A 21,083-nucleotide genomic window follows, 5' to 3' on the forward strand; every position below is an offset into this window, starting at 1 on the left:
AAAAGTATTTATCACAATTAAAATATGCACATTTCTGCAATTCATCAGAGGTAAGAACGGTTAGATTTTGCATGTTAGGATCTGTGGAGCTACAAAGACAAATATCAGAGATGAGTTACTGGGTGTATATACAACAGTATGGCTCTTAGGCTGTGTCAGAGAGATTCTTATAAAGTAAGCAATCTGGGTAACTGAATTTCTGACTTTAGCATGAATATGGTGAAATCCAAAATGGAATGTTGTATAAGATTTTAGGACAGCTGAAATTAATCAGTAAGTGCGTGTTCTTTATAAAGGACTACAAGTATATTAACAAGTTCCTTTTTTTAGTTTCTTCAGAGCTATTGCAAAATTTTCTGTTAATGGTAAACATCTCAGCTTGGGTTCTGATTAAAACAGAAACAGCCACTCTTCACACTAAACTCCATGACATACACTCTTTCTGAATTTGCTCCAGAATTACATGGAATTGACCTAAAATATTTTTAGGATGAGTTGCTCTCTTTCACTTCAAGAATTTCTTTCACTTTCTCCTCAATGGACTCTAAAAGTTCTTTGCTGCAGTACAATACATATCTTCTCAGAGTTTCATGATTTGCCTTTACAACCCCAGCATTAAGTGTAAAACACTGATTGTTATGTTCAACCTTATCAATGATTATTTTACTAAATTGTGTTCTGTAATTATCATTTGAGATCTACAATAATGGTTTAAGCAAGGAGCAGGAACCTGTTTGGGCAGCTTTATGTACAAGACAGGGAACAAAGATATCCAAGACAGCTATCCTCTGCAAGGAACACACCCACACTAATACATGCAAGGTCTTTTGGTGTTCATCATTTTAGGTTCAATAACCTTCCTGAATATTAGGAGGAAGACATAGAGAGAATATGCACATGTGTTTTTATTATCTGCTTTTTGAGGTATACTATTGCAAAATACAAAAAATGTCTCATTTGTAAAGTTGTACAGTTACAGTATGTATTATTAGTATATACCTTAATTATGCCTTAACGAACTAAAGATTCCAAAAAAGACAATTTAAATATTTTTATTGCAATGAACTGCTGCACCGCTCAGAAATTCTTCCTGTTTTATATTACAGTCCTGCTGGGTCTTCAGCCCCTGCAACCTTAAATTGTACAAATCAGAGCGAAGAATGTTAGAATTATTAATTTCAATAATTCATTAACTGCACTTCATCCAGTATTGGTTCTCATCTCGCATGTGACAATGATGAGAATGACTCCTGCTATCTTAGTTCTTGAAATCAGATTAAATGGAGTCAGTGAATGGAAGGACTAAATTAAATGTTTGATATTTAATAAATACCCAAATATCATAACCACTGCATCCCCAGCTTACCACAATGATAACCAGGCCTACATAACAAGCATTTCTTTATGGACTTTAGCTATATGCCTTGTTTCAATATTACTGCTTTTATATGAAAAAATATTTGGCATTAGAGGCAATAGCGTTACCCTCTCACACTCCTAAATCTGTGCCAGTAAAATGAATTGTAATATTTCTGCAAGCATTTTTTTCCTAAATTAATGAGCAGCAATTATTCACTGTCTAAGGTGATGAATTAATGCAAAGAAGTTCAAGATTAACCTGCTCATCTCTGGGTGGGTGCCCTCTTCACAGCCCAGAATCACTGCACTCCCAGGAAGCAAACTCTGAGTATGGAAAGCAACCATTTTACCCAGGTAAACCAAAAGAGAATGGTTCGGGAATCTAATTAGTTCAATTCAACTCAAAATTATTCTCTAAATGGGAACATTTGGTTTGTCAGTAGGGTTTTAAAAGTGTGAGCAAACATCCCATTACTACAGCCAAGTTTTTCATGATTCTTTTTTATTCTGGGTGAGCAGCATTTCTTCTAAAATCATTTGCCATTTATTTACTTTTTATAACAAAGTTGGAGAAAAGATTAATCAAACCAATTATTAAAATCATCTACTGCTACTTAAACCATGACAAATTTTGTTCTCATAAAGTAGACTTAAAGTTACAGAGTCATCATCAAATTCGATTTACCTATTTTCAGATATACTGTAACATTCATTAGTGTACAGAAGGTGCACAACAAGTGAAAGAGCACACCTTTGAGGGGTTCCTGTAAGCAAGGATAGCATGTCGGACATAAAACCATTTATTTTCAGTATTTGATTCCAGTCCGGTAAAAAGTCACTCAGCCAAACTACCAAGTTAAAATCCAAATATAATTCTTTAATAAGCCTTTCTGCAAGAAGGTGGGGCTGAACTGCATTAATAGCTGATGAGAAGTTTACAAGCAGAAGCCTCACATTAATTTGGACTCCCTCCAAGTAGTTACATAAGATACTGTATGAAGCAAAATAATAGTGTCTTCTGTTCCTCTATTAGCTTCAAAGGCAAAATCAAATGGATCTAATATACCCTGCTCTATCTGTTTCCTCTTCATAGGTTTTGCAAATGACCTCATTACCAGTGATGGCACACCCACTTGTCTAAAGTCAGCTAAAGCTATGGAGGAATGTATTTTTAACTGTAGAATTACGGTAGCTGGTTTCCACAGACCATCTGCTGTTCTAATGATAATCTGAAAACAAGTTAAAATGGGTCTGACCTGCTTTGCACAAGATTTCATATACTGTATCAGACACCAATACAGTCTTGTTTTTAACTTATGGAAAATGTTCTCCACATCCCTTTGGTCAGAAATAAAATCTTTCTCACTTATTTGAAGCCTTTGCTCAAGTATTGCACTTGCTCGGGAAAGTAACTGCACAATTATTATTTAGAATGCACTAAATCTATCAGCTACATCAAAGACAGAGTTAAAGCCAGAATCCCATATGATTTATTATTTTCTGATTGATGATAGCAAGCCAAAGGTTTATTGCTTGTTCAAGCACAGCACAAATTCTGTGCTAATAGTAAAGTTTTTGACTGCAAATGTGTCCCTTCTTTGCATCAGGCTCACTCCATTTGAGCCTCACTATAACATGTCTTGTAAAATGCTACCATACACTGTCTTGAAGCGCAACATAAAGTGCAGCATAGTTTTACATGCCCCAAAATATTAAAGCTAGACATCCAGTGTGTTAATGCAGAAAACTACAAAATCTATAACATAAACAACTCCATCTCATGAAATAAAGACAGAAGAATTTCAGTCTTCACATCTGGTTGCTATTTTTTTAAACTTCCTACTTTAAGCTTCCCTAAAATGTAGTGTGATGGGTTTATAAAGGTTAATTAACACCACCACAGCATGCCAAACATAGTAAAATAAACATTTATCATTTTAACTTATGCAAAGTATGCAAATTTCTGCTTTCACTATGTCGGTTTTCAGCACTCAAACACGTGGTCAGAATTATTACTAGATTATTTATATTATATTATATATATATATATATATATTATATATATATATATATATATATATATATATATAAAAATACATACATTATTTTTTATTAGTCTTACCTGGTCAAAAACACCCATGGCCAAGACAGGTAATGATGTGTACACAATATTGTACAGTGTGATAAAGTATTGATCATACACAGTCTAAGGAAGAAAAAAAACACATTGGATTTTATCCCCTAAAGTATTACTGCATTCCACACAACAGTAAACAACGTTATTAAAATTAGATTAGATAAACTTTACTAATCACATGGGGAAATTCATATTTATACAGCAGCAGAGATAAAAACAATGATACAGACTCACAGGACAGATAATAAGCCAATTAATCAACTGATAAAAAAAATACATTGGGTGGAAGCACTGAATTGTCCCTAGAGGCGCTTCTTAGCACACCATGGTGGAATGAGCCTGTGGCTAAAAGTGCCCCTGGAGGGGATTTTTCACAATAGTATCCAATTTTGCTGTTATCCCCTTTTCCACAACAGTTTCCAGTGTGTCCAGGTTTCGCCCTGTGATGGAGCAGGTTTACCTGATAAGGCATTGTGTATCTTTTCAGCTCAGGTTGTTTCCCTAGGAGACGGCAGTATAGAACAACATACAGGCTACTCTGGACTAGTAGAATATTTACAGTAGCTTACTGCATACATCAAAAGACCCGAGTCTCTTTAGCAAGTAAAGTCTGCTCTGGCCCTTCTAGTAACATAGCCACTGGGTGGTCAAACGAGTCCTGTTTGCTGTTTATGTCAACCCCCAGGTACCTGTAGTTCTGTAACACTTCCACATTCTCCCCCTGAATAGTGACTAGTCTCAGAGGCCCCTTGAAAGTCCACCACCAGCTCTTTGGTCTTGCTGATGTTGAGTTGCAGGTTGTTGTCCCTGCACCACAAGACAAAGCCCTCCACCATATACCTGTACTCCGACTCATCTCCATTATTAATGCAGCCTATGATGGACGAGTCACCTGAAAATTTCAGTAAGTGGCAAGCTTTGGTATTGTGCTGGAAGTAAAACAACCGTAGTACATTTTGCTTTAAAGCTGACTAAACTACTTTTATAAGCTTACACTTTTATGTCATGAAAATGATCCTAGACAAAACTTTGAATAGCTTTTGACGGATTAATCCAAGATAGAACAGTTAATTACGGAAAGAATGGAAGAAAACAAAGGCAGCCAAGGTTTTCCCATTTAAGAAACATAGCTCAAGTCCTTTATCACAGTAGTATTCAGGGTGATGTTTTTAGCCATCTAAATAACTTAATAATAAGTATTATTAGCTCTTAATTAAAAAATGTTATGACTAGTACTTACATTTTGTACTTTTTTAAAAATCTGCTTGGAACAGTTGAGATGGCTATTTATACTATGTATATGGTAGGCATTGAAATGTGTAATAAAAAATTGTGATGTTATCATTATCATTAGTTAATAACCTTTCTTCTCGTTTCCTTTATCAGGCACCTGTGTTGCTATGTACTACTAAACCATTGTCAATGTGTCCCAGAAGTCCTATGAAATGTGTCAATAGCCTGAAGAACAATGCTTTAGGTATCATCAGCTCCCTATGATTTTATGAGAGATAAGAACTTGGGGAATGATCTGAGGTGGTCAATTGGACTAGGTTGAGTAAAATTTATATTCTTGAACTGCTAAAGACCATGGACTTTCAAAGGTCCAATTTCATCATAAGTTGTCATCATTAAATTTTTGATTTTCTCTCAAGTACTGTCATCTGGGTATTGCTATGTATTTATGTTTTAATGATTTGACAGTGTTTTTACAAACAGGATAAACAGGCATTGGTATTAGCAAGTTTACAGTTATTCTGTATACTTTTTTAATGTTTTATTATCATTTGTTTTTTTTCTTTTTATATTTTATGGTAATCATGAAGGTAATTTTTTATAAAGAAAATTAAGCTCAACTCAATGCATGAAGTACGCCCAAAAAAAAAAGGTATTATCAAGCTTCAAAGCAGTATACAGCATTTTTACTGAATATGTTGACTGATGCCTGTCCTGCCTAAACTTATTCATATTTCATCATCAGATGCATTTAAAGTGTATTGCCTGGAAGTCAACATGATTAGGTTAAACCCTTTTGAAAAATTGCATCAGAGTTATAATGTAAAAATACCTGTGCAGAAAAGCCACAGAAGAAACCAAACCAGAAGTGCACCATGGTGAAGGCAAAATTCTTGTAGAAGAAGTAGCAGAGAAACTTGCACATACGCAGATAGGACCAGCGGCCATGAACTAGCAGAAGGCGTTGAAGGAACTTGAACTGAGAAAAAGAATAGTCAGAGGCCAGAACAGCTTGGATCCCTTCCTGACCACTGATGCCTACACCAATATGGGCTGCTGAAAGGCAAATAGACATAAAGCTTTTCAAATCAATAAATTGTAAATAATAAATAAATAAATTACAATCCTAAATGATATTTAGTTACAGCCTGAAGACAAACCTAGCGAACAGTTACTGAACAACAGGTAAGGAACATAAATGAATGAATGAACAGCATAATTGAACTCTGACTTCACCTGATCAAACTATCACACTCCTGACAAAATAATTATGATATACTGTCTCGGAGGCAAATTCTTACCCAAGATGTTTACGGTTAACAGGAAATACCACTCAATAATGCAATCAAAAGAGATTAAAAAAAAATCTGTCTGGTTGTTCTGTGTTACCAAATTTCAGAATTTCAAATCGAGGACAAATCTGAACAATGTTAAAAAAATAATGAATGCAAACACTTCACAATGTGTCATGAAACATGAAGGCTAACATTACCATTACCCTTACTTTCTTAGGTCTTTTTACAAAAAAAAAAAGTATTTTTATCAGTTGTAGCACTTTACAAAAATAACAAAAGAAGTCTGATATATTGAAAAACGTCCTTTACTTTACAAACCACAAGTTCTTAAAATCTTTTTGTACTGACTTACACATATAATCTATGTAAAGTTACACACATACAAACTACTGAACTGGTCGCTCATCACTGATTGCACAACAAGATCTACTCTAAGCTTTTTACGCCATAGCCCACTCACTCTTGCTGGGCCAATTTAATGTTAGTAACACTGATTAGCAGAATGGCACAGTGGGCAGCATTGTTGCATTAGAGCTTTAAAACCCATTTTTTTTGGATCTCAGCCCAATCACTGAGTGGAATTTGCACACTCTCCTTTTTATATGTGCATTTTTCTATGTGTTCAGGTTTTCTTCCTCACCCAAATATGCTATTGTTTGTTTTAATTCTTTCCCAAATTTACCTACTCTTAGTGTACCTGAGCACGTGTGAGAATGCTATACAACAAATTGGTATACAGGATAGGCTCAGGGTCTCTGTGACACTGTTTTGGAATACACAATTTAATGAGTAAATGAATAAATCAAATTGTTAATTTTTTTGTAATAGTAAATTTCTTTACTTCTTTGTTTGTTTAAACCAGTACAGCTACATTTATATATGTGTGTGTTACAAAGAATATTTAAATATACCATACTGTATATGTGGCACATTGGTTACTGCTGCTCTCTAACAACTCTAGGAACCAGGATTTAGTTTCCAATCTGATTACTGTATACATGGCATTTCTACATCTCCAGCTTTCTACCACAATGAAACTGCATTAAGCAACATCAGTAAAAAGATGGATGAATGCATATTCCTTGATTTTTAAACTGGAATACATTCAAAACCTTTCCATCTGTAGTGCCAGTTGAATAACTGGTCAGTGGCAGTGAAATTACTACTATCCATTTATTTTAGGCTTCAGGACACTTAGAGCTTACCTGCAATAAAATAATAGAACTTATAGCTAGTAATTCATAAAGGGAGAAAATGAATCATGTATCTCAAAACAGTTTTTCATTTCTAAGCTTTCAACGACCTACTAGGTGCAATGATCAGAGGAAAATGATTAGATATACAGGAATCAAAGGCAATATATAGCAAATGAGGGGGGTGGGTGGATCAGTAAGGTGGGGATTGGAGGGTGTTGGTCATAAAGTCTCTTTTACTATTTAAGTGTTCTTCTTTTAAAGCTTGCATATGCTGGGTTCATGTCCAAATGTCTGTTAATGGAGTTTTCATTTGCAAGCCATGATTCAGCCAGCTCCCTGGCACTTTTAGCATGAGCCCCGAATTTTACTTGCACTAAGTCCCAGTTAAACGTGTGTCCTGTTGAACTTGTATATGCATATGTTCAAGATCGTGGGTCTAGAATTACATGACATTATTATTTTCTGAAAGCAGCAAAGATGCTCTTTTGTCATCAATTCTTGGCTTCAAATTAACCTTACTTTTGATCATGCTGACATCATTGGCACCATCTCCAATGGCCAAGGTGACTGCCTTTTTGTATTTCTTGACCAGCTCTACCACCTGTGCTTTCTGTAAGGGTGTGACTCGGCAGCAGATGACCGCTTTGCAGGCACAGGCAGTTTCTAGGAATTCCTGTTCCATGTCTGCCTCTAGAGCGTGGGCCTAGAAACACAAAGAAATTATTTTTAAAAAGCTCTAACACAGACTATTGCTATAAATTAGCTTAACCACTTTAAAACCCTTAAATGACACCATATTTATGTTAACCAGTCTTATCTATGTTACCCTACCCTGTATCTTAGCAAACCACAATTAACAGTACCAGAAATTTAAAATTAGGAGACAATTACTTTATGACAGAGGAATCAGTAGTCGTCTTACCAGGCTATGTCCATTAATGACCAATGCATACTCTCCAGGTATAGCTTCCAGAACAGACGCAATTCTAGGAAAACTGAGTTTTTCCTGGCATGAAAAGCCATTGCCCAGAGTTCTGGTGGAATCCATCATTTTCTCACGAGCTTTCCTAGAATAAAATACACAAAATAAATCGTGTTGGTCTACTTATCAACAATCATATATTCATTTTGCCTGTTATATGTAATAATAGACTTATTGTCAACTATCAGTCTCTCTAATTACACAGAATACCTTGCCAAGGGCACATCCACTCTCTCTAAATAATCTTGGAACACATGATAATAACCTAAACCTTAAAATAAACACTAAGTTCACAATGAAACATTCAAATAACTATGAGAAGCAGCCTATATATACAGTACTTCTCATAGCTATACTGTAACTATTGATTTCTTATAATGAATTACTTAGCTTGCTAACCCACTAAAGATGTATTAAGTTTTTCAAAATCAGCTAGTAAAGAGTTGAAAAAAATATTATCCATCTATCTCCGTTAGTCCAAGACTGGTAAAGAAAATGCTCAGCACTTTTCTTAATTGAATTTCTCTCTGGAACTGCATTGTTTTAAAAATTGTGAGCATAGTAGTTAAAGCTAGGCTTTAATTAGAGGCACATTCTGACTCACCCAACTTTTGACTATTCACTGAATAGAGAAAAAATCCCTACCCACCTGAGCTCTTCTCTGACCTCTTGGACGGTATGACCTGTCACAATGAACACCTCTGTCATGTCATCAGTTAGCATCTTACAGGAGTAGCCAATGTTCACAGCAGTCTCTGTAAATAAAAGTGGGCAAAGTTCACTGTAAAACTCCAGTTTTACACAACTAATCACTGCCTCCTTTAAAGCCAGAGATACACTCAAGATTTCTATGTTGACTTGAACAAATGATTTCATAGATATATCTTTCTCTCTTGTAGCCCGGTGAAACCAAATTCAGAAATGCAGAGTTTATTAGGATACTTGTATTGTTGAATAAGTCAGATTGGTGCATAATACTTCATACTGTACTTTGTTTAATGTTGACTATTTTATTTCTCTAGAAGAAATAATACCAAAAACATGCACTAATGCATATGTACATGGGTTCTTTCACTTCTGTTCTTTTTTTCCCCCATTATGTTTTATGTTACAGACATTATAAAATCATTACTTCTCAAATATAGTCTCCTTACTTCTCTGAAAACTTAATCAAATGGTCTACAACTTTCTGAATGCCCTTTAAAACAAAGAAGTTACAACATTGGAAGCCTCAGTAAGATACCTCACTAAAATGGCTTGGAAACACAAAAAGAACACAGACGCTCTTAGAATATTCCTTATACAATAATAGAACCAATGGAAAGACAAATTCTAAAAAGAATTATTTTTTGCTAGAAGTCTAAAATGCGATTTGCAAGAAGCCTTATTTCTCATAATGATAGTGGTTTTGTTCCTTAATTATGGAAAACACAAAGATGAACAATCCTTTCCATGAACACAAACAAGTTTTACAAATACTAATTGCATCTACAGGAGTTTTTTGATTCAGTGAGCATTATTTTTCACATAAACTATATGCACTGGTGCTTAAACTGAATTAACTCAATTTTCTTTTGTTAGTGGGTTACAAAGTATGTATACGTCTTCTACCTTCTAAATATGTTGAAAAGGTTAACATATTTAGCGTTCTCCTTTTAGTCATTTTCAGCTCATAATTTATTAATACCCAGCCAATTTACTCAACAATATGAAATAATATGTTTACTTATTAAATATTTGTAGAAAGCATGTCCAATCTGGAAAGAGCCCTTGTATGCACCACTGATGCCCCACAATGCATTATGTGTTCATTTTGCCCAACAATAACATACTGCATAGCATAGTGGTCTCAAAAACATTAAAAACTTCTAAAAGAACTTCTGCTAGTCAATGTTGCAGAGACAAGTTTTTTACATATTTTGGCAAAAACTCAAAAGAGTAGGATTGTAAAAAGATGCATTCTTAAACATTAAAACATTATTCAACATATATTAAGAACAGCACTATAAAAATTCAAGGGAGAAATAATTCTGCAAGCATTTCTGTTGTTTTACAGTGGTATGTAATACAGAAAAACTGTAAAAACAAACTTTTTTTCTTAAAATGTGCAATTTTTGTCCCTTGAGACTATATTTGCTTAACAATTAAGTGGTGAGGAAAACAGATTACTGGAGCGTTCAGTATGTGCTTTTTTTAACCGGATTTATGCACTGTTTTTTTACTTGCAGCATCTCTTTTTTTATATTTATGCTAAGTAGTAGCTAGTCAGTTTAGGCAGGTGACCATGTATGGCAGTGCGAATAAGAGGACTAAAGAAAGCCTTTTGAAGGCTTCAACTTAATGCCTTCATATAGCAGCAAATTGTCCTATTATATTGTTTAGGGTCTGTCAGTGGCTCTTCACACCATGTGCCATTGCTTGTTTTGTCTTCCTTTTGCTATTTAAGCCTATAGTTGTATGCTTTGTACTTTCAAAATAATTTTTCTTTGACGTTCAGCTGTAGCTGAGTCATGCTACACAGTTACGAAGAGGTTTATGAAAAGCAACTGAAATCAAGTTTTTGTCATTGTTTATATGGATATTGCATTTTCTCAACATTTTTTCATAGTAGCCTGATATTTTGTAAGCTAAGAGACTTAAAGAGCTTTAACAAATTAGCATTCAGTGTGGCTGACTTTCAGCCCTAGAATCCTGAATTCAATTCTTGGGCTGGGGCCTCATGTATAAACGGTGCGTACGCACAGAAATGTTGCGTACTCCCGTTTCCACGCTCAAATCGCGATGTATAAAACCTAAACTTGGCGTAAAGCCATGCACATTTCCACAGTAACTCATACCTTGGCGTACACAATTTCTCCGCTCGGTTTTGCAGACTGGTGGCACCCAGCGTCAAAGCAGTGCTACTGTTCCTGTGTGCTCATCCTTTCTTTCTTAGCTCCACATTCCTGACGCGGCTTTATAAATACACTGAAATTAACTGCATATTGTTTATTAGTGTAATGCATCTGATTGTATTTAACCTGTAGCAATATAATGGTCCAGGGAATAGCCATAGTATTCCAAATACCATAACTTCTTTAGCGTTGTTACGCTCACTGCATCTTGTTCTTCTTTTTGCTGCTCCCGTTAAGGGTTGCCACTGCGGATCATCTTTTTCCATATTACTCTCACTGCACCACTCGGAGTATTTATATCACTGTATCTGAGTGTGAATCACAGCAGCAGCTGATCGGAAAGAGAATTATCGGTATACAGTTTCAAGTACACACTACTTCAACCACGGCAAAAAGCGTCAAAGCCTTTCCTGTACGGACCTCGCGTTTCAGAAACAGTTTCATCCCAAGAACTATAAACGTACTCAATCAGTCCATCAAGTGCTCCTTGTAGAACTGTTTGTACTTATAAGTATAATCACCTCACTGTAAACTTACACTACAGTTATAATATTGCACAACCTGCGCTACTTTATAAAGCGCGTATGATGACAATATCATTTTTAAGATGAAATGCAGCAAAATATGTTGCTTATAGTATACAGATAAAACTAACTTCATTTAAATAATCTGCATTGTTAATAATTAAACATGTGAGGACACGGTGCCGCAGCGCTAGCTAGTTCACGGATAGCTCCTGCCTTGCGCTGTATTCTTGCTGGTGCTGACGCGACACTGGAAGGATAGACGGACAGAATAATTAAACATGTACTACGAAGATATTTCAATGTTCCTTAAAAGTTTTGAAGAATCGGCGTTCTAAGCTTACAAATGGCTTAACGTCTATTACAGAGCTGAATGTGTGGCGATTGGGTTTTTGGAGAAAGAAAAGTAAGGACAGGAATTGGAGGTTAGTACGTTTGAAAGAGACAGTACTTCTGTAATAAATTATTTCATCGAAGGTCGCACATGGCGCAGCATGCCTCTTGCGTGAGATATGAACAATCACTGCCCCACCGTGTTCCCATGTTTAATAACATGCTTTCATTCCTAACATCATGAAAATTATATCACGTATACATCTCAGTATTTTAATTATTCAGAGAGCTGTAATATCTCGAATGTAATGGATTCTGTGTCCTGTCGGAGAAAGAGAAAGAACGGAAGCACGTAGCGATTCACACACATAGAGCACATAGAAGATCAAACACAGAACAAAGCATTTAACGTGCTACTTGAGAAACTAGTAAAATAAACGATTTTAAGATGAAGTTTATGATGTTCTACTTTAATGGCAAAATACACTACGTGATTAAAGCGGAAATTTCAAGATTAAAGTTGACATTTCGTGCTTTTTTCCCCACTGTGTGCCTATTTTTTTGTCTGTACCCTAATAAGCTTTCATATGACACTCAGACAATGGGCTACGACTTGCCTTTTCACAGCGACTTTGATATGTGATTTCTTTTTTATTTCGGGCACTGCGCGACTTTGTGAACTCGATCTTTCGAGTTTCTCTGACACTCTGTCACTCGATCAACTTTCTTTTGTTGATTATACCACTGTTTAAACCAACAAATAGTACGTTTTTCCTTTGCCTTCACTTGGTATTCGCTGAAATTCTTATATTTTCCCCTGTGCTTTTCCCATTGTCTTTTCTCAGAAGGCTATTTATATCGATTTGCATATTCAAAGAGGCGTAATTCTGGGAGGAGTTGGGGCGGAACAGAAGGCGCGTGCACGTGCGTTACTTTTCACGCTGATCGGGATTTATGTAGTGGAAGAACGTGAAAGTTTGCGTGCGCACAGATTCCTGCATCTGGATTTTTCTGTGCGTACGCACAATCCCACTTTTGTGCTTACGCCATGTTATAGTGTGAGTTCTACGCACGGCGTTATACATGAGGCCCCTGGTCACTCTCTGTGTGGTTTTAGTATGTCCCCTGTATACATATATGGCTATACTTCAAGTTCCACTGACAAATGAAAGATGTGCAGATTAGGTTAAGATGCAAGTTAGTGGGTATGGGGCAGTGTAGGATTGTGACATGCAGTGGAACAGCACCTCATTCAGAGTGGACTCTTATTTTACAGTTGATCCAACAGAGACAACCCTTAACTGGAATGGGCAAATTTAGAAGATACATGGAAAAGGGGGATTTAAAAAGTATGCTACCATTTGAAATTATTAAACTATTATCACAAATGCAGAATCTGGTGCAAGAAGTTTTACATTGCTCACTGTTTTGATTCAGCTGGTCTACTTTAGAATTTAAAACTATTCTAAAAGGCTCGTCTTTGGGATGTGGGGGGAAACTGGAATACCCTGAGACACATTTAATCCAATCCAGGTTCAAAGCAGGATCAGACAAATAGTTATGACATTGGGCATAAACATCTAAGTGCAAAAAATATATTTTACCACCATATCTCTAGTTAATAAGATAACACATAGAATATGGCAGTGTTTCTCAACCTTTAAGTATTTGCGACCCGAGTTTTCATAACAGTTTTAATCGCGCCCCCCTAAATGTTTTTTGAAACCCTAATAAAATTTATTCCAATATTTTTTGCTGCCGATACACTGCTACAAGTTTAAAATTTCCCTACGAATAGCGAAATTACGCCACATATGGCAACATTCGCGCCCCCTTTTTTGTTACTAGGGGAGGCGCGCCCCACAGTTTGAGAACCGATGGAATATGGTATCATAAGCAATGCCTTTTTTTCTCTACCTATTTATATCCTACAATCATCTTTATACAGAATTCTCACCTTGTTTATCTCCAGTCAGCACCCAAATTTTGATGTTGGCAAGAGTGAGAATAGCAATAGTCTCTGGTACTCCTTCTTGGAGCTTGTCTTCAATAGCAGTGGCTCCCAAAAGCTTAAAATTGTACACATAAAAGATACATATATAATACTCAGAATTACAAGTTTCTGGATGTATATGTTGAAAAGCTAAACTGAAAACGTTAAATTCAAGGTTCACAGTACTAAAGTGTGAAATTAGATTTTAAAATAGCATATAATTTTAAATAGCTTATTTTTTAAATGATGCTGCACACAATCACATTTAAAAAAATATCACTCAGACTGGAATTCATGCATGATATTTTCCTTTTTCTTTATAGTATCAAAAATACACAGCATTTGAAACTACTGTAATCATCATTGTTATTTTAATATTATTAATCTTTCTCTCAGTCATACCATCATGTCCTGCTCAATTTCCTCATAGACAGAAGCCAGACGTTCCTCACGGTTGTCCAATGCTCTGCTGGCCCACTGGTGGCGCTCTGACCAGTCCTCATATTCTGACTCTGACAGATCTTTGTATGCAAGGACTAAAGTGCGTAGGCCATCACCAGCATATTCCTGAAAGAAGACACCCCTATATAAAGCAGCTTGTAGCTAAAGAGTCCCAATCATGATACATCAACGGCTATATGGACACTTTATCCCATGCCCAACACTTCAGTAGATTAGAAGTATGGTTTAATTCCCAAACGAAGATTTATTAAAGAGCACTGGGCAAATTATGATACCAACAGCTTGTGTCAACTGCACTTCTGTAAAGACTGTGACATACTGTTCATGTAAAGCATTCAGTATCCAACATTATATAAATATAAAGCTTGTCAAGGTCAATGGCAGGATTGTACAGCATTAGTCTGCATTCTACATGGGATGCCAAGTGTATTATATCCTGGTAAGAATGCCAAGTCCATATATAGTGTAAGTATTCCTCGATGTTATGTGCCATGTATATTTCCATAACAAAAGGATCATGGGACGACAATATGTAAAGAGTACAGGCTACACAAAATCTGCCTAAGGTATCCTGGCCTTATATTTTTAATTCGTTTGAGGGGTTGCGGGGATACCAGAAGCTAGGAGAATACCCAAGAAGGGTTATACATGACACAGTATCTCATGGGCCCAAGTTTAAAAAAGGGCTGCTGGCCCAAAAGAGATTGGAAGATTAGTTGGCAAGGGCAACTTGTGTGAAGAAGAGTAGCCAATGCAGTTCTGGAAGTAGGAAAGGCAGGTAAAGAGGTGTTAGTGGGCCAACAGACTAACCACCTCATGGAACTTGAAAGGAACCCTGTTGCTGGGCTTCAGTAGACCCAAACAGGCTCAAGTTTTCTTTTGTTTTACTTATATCGCCCGCACATAAGTGCACACATATGCACACAAACACAGTAAGTCAATTATTTGATATTCCTCTTTACTCACATTTATGTGATCTGTTGTGATGTTCATCAGGTCCTGGTTGCAAGGGTGCAGTCTTTCAAAGATTAGTGTGTCAGCTCCTTTGCAATACAACCTGATTTTTCCTTCTGGATTCCGAACTATAATTATATAAAGAGAAAACAAAACAAAACCAAACAATAAAAGAGTGATCATAAGGCACAGAGCCATCATAAAATACAAAGCTATCTAAGCATTTACATTTTCAGCACAGTGTAAGAGGGGAGAGAATCTTTAATCAGTAGCAGAGTTTTTAGAAATGTTAACCTTTTTTGACTTACATTACATCTTGCCTGAGGAAGGGACCTGAGTTGCCTCAAAAGCTTGCATATTGTAATCTTTTTAGTTAGCCAATAAAAGTTGTCATTTTGCTTGACTTCTCATTACTGTCTAATAATATAAATCACACAAACACTTGCACTTGAGAATACAGTGGTTCCCAAAATATTATTAACTTGGTAATTTTTTACATTTAAAAGTAATTTACATTTTATAATTTAATAATGCTATATGGCTAAAGGTGCAATAGCATGTTGCCCAAGAATTTGCATATTAAGAGAAAACCCATAGGTAGCTAAATTTTAATATATGCCAAGCAAGAAGTAATGAAGACATGCAAAAACAGCAATAGAACAACAGAGCACCGCAGTAAGATGAAGTATTTGGGATGATTTGTATACAAAAGAACATGCTTTAAGCAGCAGGGGAGACTTTATAATGATGATTAGAGTTCTAACCTGAGAAAGTAACCTTATGGTCATTTATAAAATGTCCAGTACTAATCATAGAAGGGATTTGAAGTAACATCAATGAACAGAATTTGTCATTCACTATGAAAGAATCACACATATTTTGAGATTTGCTGTGAATTACAAGCAAAGTTATCCAGTTCTCAAAAGCTACCATGTCCTCTGGTTTAACCAACTATACACAGTATTATATGGAACAAAATAAACATTTTTCTCCATTCTCATTATGGTATTAATAAGTGCACTCCAGAAAATTAAATTAGCATGTTACACCAATCCATTGATCACCATACCTGCTTAATCCATTTCAGACTTGCAGGAGCTGGAGCCCATCCCAGCAGTATCTAATGCAGGGCAGAAAATAGGGGACGGGGCGCTCATTAGCATTCTATACTTGATCAAATATTGTTCTATCCTTAATAAACTTGCATCTAGTTTTACAGTATACATAGCCAAAATGTAGTCACAGGTAAGATGTTCAAAATATCAATCAGTCATAGATTCCAGTCTATCACAGTCAATAAATTAACTATTGCTTTTTCCTTGTGATTAGGTTGATAATATGAATTCCTCAATGAAATACGGTCTCCTATCAACATATCACAGGGGTAAAAGATTAGTCTCACAAACCTTGAAATGAGACAATTGGAATAATTCTAATCTTGCTAAATTCATACTGTACCTAGCCTCATTAGTCTTACGGATGACGGATGATACTCACCTATAACGGACATGCGTTTTCGGATATTATTAAAATCTAGAATGGCCAGAAGTTGGTAGGTGATTGGCCTTCCCATTTCTTGTACTGTGATAGTTTTTGGGGTCCGAGAACGAAATACAAAACCAAAATTCCTTGCTGCTGTGACAAGTGCTCCTTCATCTGGAGACTGGGCTTTATAGTACAATTCACCTGTGGAGAATCAATTTGATAAATAAAAGGTGCAAAAACACGATTAACCCTTATATACTCTTTGACCAACAAAGGCAAAAATGTAATATCTGACATATTAAAGATTAAGAACATAAACAATATTTTAAAAAAAGGAAAGCAGCACTCTATAATATAAATGCAATTAAAGTATATCATCTATATTACTAAACGAAGGTCGTATGTATGCACGGATGCCAGACGCACCGTAAGCGCACGCGCAGAGTCAGTAGGTGGCGCCCAAACAACACAACATGTAAACTAAACTTCACGTCACAATACAACCGCATATACAACCTTCGTTTAGTGATGTTTGTATATATGCAAGAAGGAAGCACCGAAAGCGCACTCGCACTGCGCCTCAGCGCCCCTGAGTCAGTAAGTGGCGCCCAAACAACACAACACGACCTATAAACTAAACTTGAGGTAAAGCGTGCATGCCAGGTTGTACAGTATATATTCACAGATGCCAGAGGCCACAAGCAAGCCGTACACAGTACAACCCCCGCCCGAAAGCGACCGCGCACACCACCACATATACCACCTTCGTTTAGTAATGTAGCCCTCCAAACCCGGATCCTCCAGGCTTGGTCATTTCAGCACGCAAATCTACCACCGTCATCAAACGACTTCTAGCTAACGACACAGCCATAGAAAAACAAAAACAAGATCGCATAGATAAAAACAATGAACGCAGGCACCTACAACGCGCTTCTGAAACACCAGAACCAGATAAGTCACGGCTCCAAAAAGGAACCGCTTTAGTACAAATACATTTATTTAATTGAATGAAAACTTTCCCAGGACGCGCCCACCCTCCATGATTTTGCTTCCCTCCAAATATCGCAGGGAACAGAAAGTGATTGCCATTCTTGGATTTGTGATTCTTTTGAGATTCGAGGGTTTGCTGGTATTACATATTACCATGAAATGAAATGTTTAACTTTATTACTAGTTATTCCGTGAGAATGACATAATTTGTTAATACCAAAGTTTTATAGTAAACAAATAATGCAGCAAATAATCCTTTCATTTGGCCTCTGGAATTCAAGGCAGAGTCATGAAGACCTGGAAAGGTATAACATATTTAGCACATTACAATGGGTGAATCAAATGTATACAACATTCAAAATGAAAAAAAAAAAACAAGAATCAAATCAGATATATGTACAAAGCCCATTTCCTCTGGTACCAGCCCAAAAAAAACCCTAAATATTAAAGAATCACTAACATTAGTTCTTTAAAAATGCTGACAACAACTATTTAAGAATACATAACCTTTAAAGTAAAAATGGTGATTTAAAAAGCAATCCCAGCTGGAGAGCTTAATAAACAGAATTGTTGGTTTTTGCAAAGTATTTGTTTCAAATCTGGGCTAAAATTCATTCTAAATATATATTGCTCATGGGTTTCCTCTGAATTTTAGAATGGACACTTCATAATAACTACCTACTTGTGCCACCCATTGCTTTATTTATTTCAAATACAAATACACAATTACCTGTAAACAAAAGTCTGGTGGTATGCACACATTAAAAACAATTGCCTTCGCCAGCTATCTGTTCGTGATTTTCTCTGTACTAGTTTTTGTATCATCTGTCTAAGTCAACTCACATTACAAAAAGAGCTGGATCCAACCTGTTTTTATCACTACATAGTGGTACATAGCCCTGCTGATTCACTTTGGCTAAAAATGCAGATTTTAGAGTAATATTTATTTTGCTGGCAGCATGGTGGCACAGTGGTAGCGCTGCTGCCTCACAGTTAGGAGACCTGGGTTCGCTTCCTGGGTCCTACCTGCGTGGAATTTGCATGTTCTCCCCGTGTCTGCATAGGTTTCCTCCAGGTACTCTGGTTTCCTTCCACAGTCCAAAGACATGCAGGTTAGGTGCATTGGCGATCCTAAATTGTCCCTAGTGTGTGCTTGGTGTGTGTGTGTGTGTGTGTGCACGCCCTGCGGTGGGCTGGCGCCCTCCCTGGGATTTGTTCCTGCCTTACGCCCTGTGCTGGCTGGGATTGGCTCCAGCAGACCCCCGTGACCCTGTGTTAGGATATAGTGGGTTGGACAATGACTGACTGACTGACTTATTTTGCTTATTCAGCAAATTTTACATTCTAGAAATTCCAGGCAAGAAATAATAATATGTTTTCAATCGACACAAATTTATAACTTGCCTACATGAATGCTCTTCATTTAGCAAAACTACTATAAAGATAGGCTTCAACAATATATAGACAAAATGCAGAGGTATGCAGAAGTAAAATTAATTGTAACAAGAAAAAAGCTGATATTTATTTAGCACAGGTTTTATTATCCCATGATTGTCAACCTAACAGCATACCTATACTCCACCTCTACAAAATCAGGAATCAGTCTAAAGGCTTCACTTTGGCCAATTTGAGAAGAGTGAATAGCCAAAACAAATATTCCAGGTGAAATGATACTAATAAGATCACAGGCAATACAGTGGATCATTTTACTTCATTGGAGACGTATAGATCCATGGGAATTAGATCTGATTTTGATCCAGTTACAGTTTATGTGCAATTTGCAAATACTTCAAATGTTTGTGTGTGTTAATTTGGGAATTCATGCTTCTTTTGACATGTGTACTAGGTTGACGAGATGTGTAGACTTGGATCCAACCCTAAATTACTTCCTGACTTGGGCCTGAGATTAGGCTACATTTCCCTTAACCTGATATTAGATTGAAGAAAAAAAAAAAAAAAAATGGACATCTTTTTGAACACTACTATGAATTAATAATGCACTAATCTCCACTCAACTGCTGAAGGAGGATAAGGCATATTAACAAATTAACAAAACCGCATCTCTTTATCACCGTCACTTTGAAAACCTTTATTCTCGGCGGTTTGAATTTTAAATATGCATCCATGCAACAATTGATTTGCATTTAACCATTTTATCCACAATGACACTGTAGAGGAAAAGCAGTTTTTCTATTTCCACTACAGCAAAAAGCACTGATGAGCATGCTGTTAAGATGTTATTGTCTACCTGTGATCAAAGAAGGTAGATATTTATATATTGTGATGGCCAAAAATCACTGAATATACCCATATATTTGCTCATAAACAGTATATCTATTGTCAGTGTTTAGTTAGGCAAGGAACAAGGTCACGTTTCTAATATCCCATAGAAATCCAGCAAAGCAGGTATGCTTATGTTTTCATTATAAAATGAAAGAAAGAAGATAGTCTTGTCTCATTTTAATTTGATTATTATTTAATTTAATTTAGACAAAACAGTGAGCCTCCCTATGTTTAACAAGATATTGTTCATTGTTAGTGTTATCAGCTAATGCAGACATATTGTGCAATACCTTCCTAAGCTGTAACAGGACATAAGTAAGCAGCACAAGTATTATTAAAACATGTTGAATGGTTTCAGCAATAAAGTGTACAATACTTTTTTTTTTTTTTTTTTTTGGAATCACAGTTCTACAACCGAGTGTAATAACTACAGTATGTAATGCAGAGATACTTATTAAATAGCTGGAACTTAAAAAACAGCTTTTTACTAACATTTTTAAAATGTAATCATAGTCTACTATTCTATATTTGCTTTCAGGAGATTTTCTTTTCCTTTTAAAGTAACTTTTTGGGTGTATTACTGGCAGAATCAAATATATATTTGTATATTTTTGGCAAAGCAAGCATTTTTTTTGGCATTATGTTTTTATACTATATGGCAGATCCACAGAGCATAGATAACAACAATGTAAACAATTTTAAATAAATTAGCATGAAAAAAAAAGACTCCTAATGGCAGACTTTGAAGGGGTGTCTTTGTAACAGACTATTATACATACTATATTGTTTTCACTTGATTGAGTTGTGCTTTGTGAATGTTTTGTTTCTTAAATAAAAACAGTCAGAAGGATTTCCATTAAAATGGAATTTCATAGTAATTTTTGGCCAAACAGCAGCACACAGCTAAAATACAAAAATAAAATAGTTCTGCATCTGTTTGCAATGCTGTTTTCCAAATCTCAT

General features: G+C 36.0%; 1 protein-coding gene across 7 annotated transcripts in view; it reads right to left on the reverse strand.

Annotated features, from left to right (window-relative positions):
* atp8b2 (ATPase phospholipid transporting 8B2) overlaps nucleotides 1-21,083 on the reverse strand; it is a 142,695-nt gene that overhangs the window by 21,064 nt on the left and 100,548 nt on the right. For all 7 annotated transcript variants that reach the window (XM_028794033.2, XM_028794030.2, XM_028794031.2 and 4 more), the window contains 9 exons: nucleotides 16,860-17,048; nucleotides 15,375-15,490; nucleotides 14,349-14,513; nucleotides 13,911-14,022; nucleotides 8,852-8,957; nucleotides 8,143-8,287; nucleotides 7,740-7,923; nucleotides 5,562-5,785; nucleotides 3,482-3,565 (listed from right to left, as the gene is read on the reverse strand). In XM_028794033.2, the coding sequence (XP_028649866.1) occupies nucleotides 3,482-3,565; nucleotides 5,562-5,785; nucleotides 7,740-7,923; nucleotides 8,143-8,287; nucleotides 8,852-8,957; nucleotides 13,911-14,022; nucleotides 14,349-14,513; nucleotides 15,375-15,490; nucleotides 16,860-17,048 (1,325 nt within the window). The remainder of the gene's footprint in view (nucleotides 1-3,481; nucleotides 3,566-5,561; nucleotides 5,786-7,739; nucleotides 7,924-8,142; nucleotides 8,288-8,851; nucleotides 8,958-13,910; nucleotides 14,023-14,348; nucleotides 14,514-15,374; nucleotides 15,491-16,859; nucleotides 17,049-21,083) is intronic.

This window comes from Erpetoichthys calabaricus, chromosome 2, assembly GCF_900747795.2.
Source record: "Erpetoichthys calabaricus chromosome 2, fErpCal1.3, whole genome shotgun sequence".
NCBI classification, from domain to species: Eukaryota; Metazoa; Chordata; class Cladistia; order Polypteriformes; family Polypteridae; genus Erpetoichthys; species Erpetoichthys calabaricus.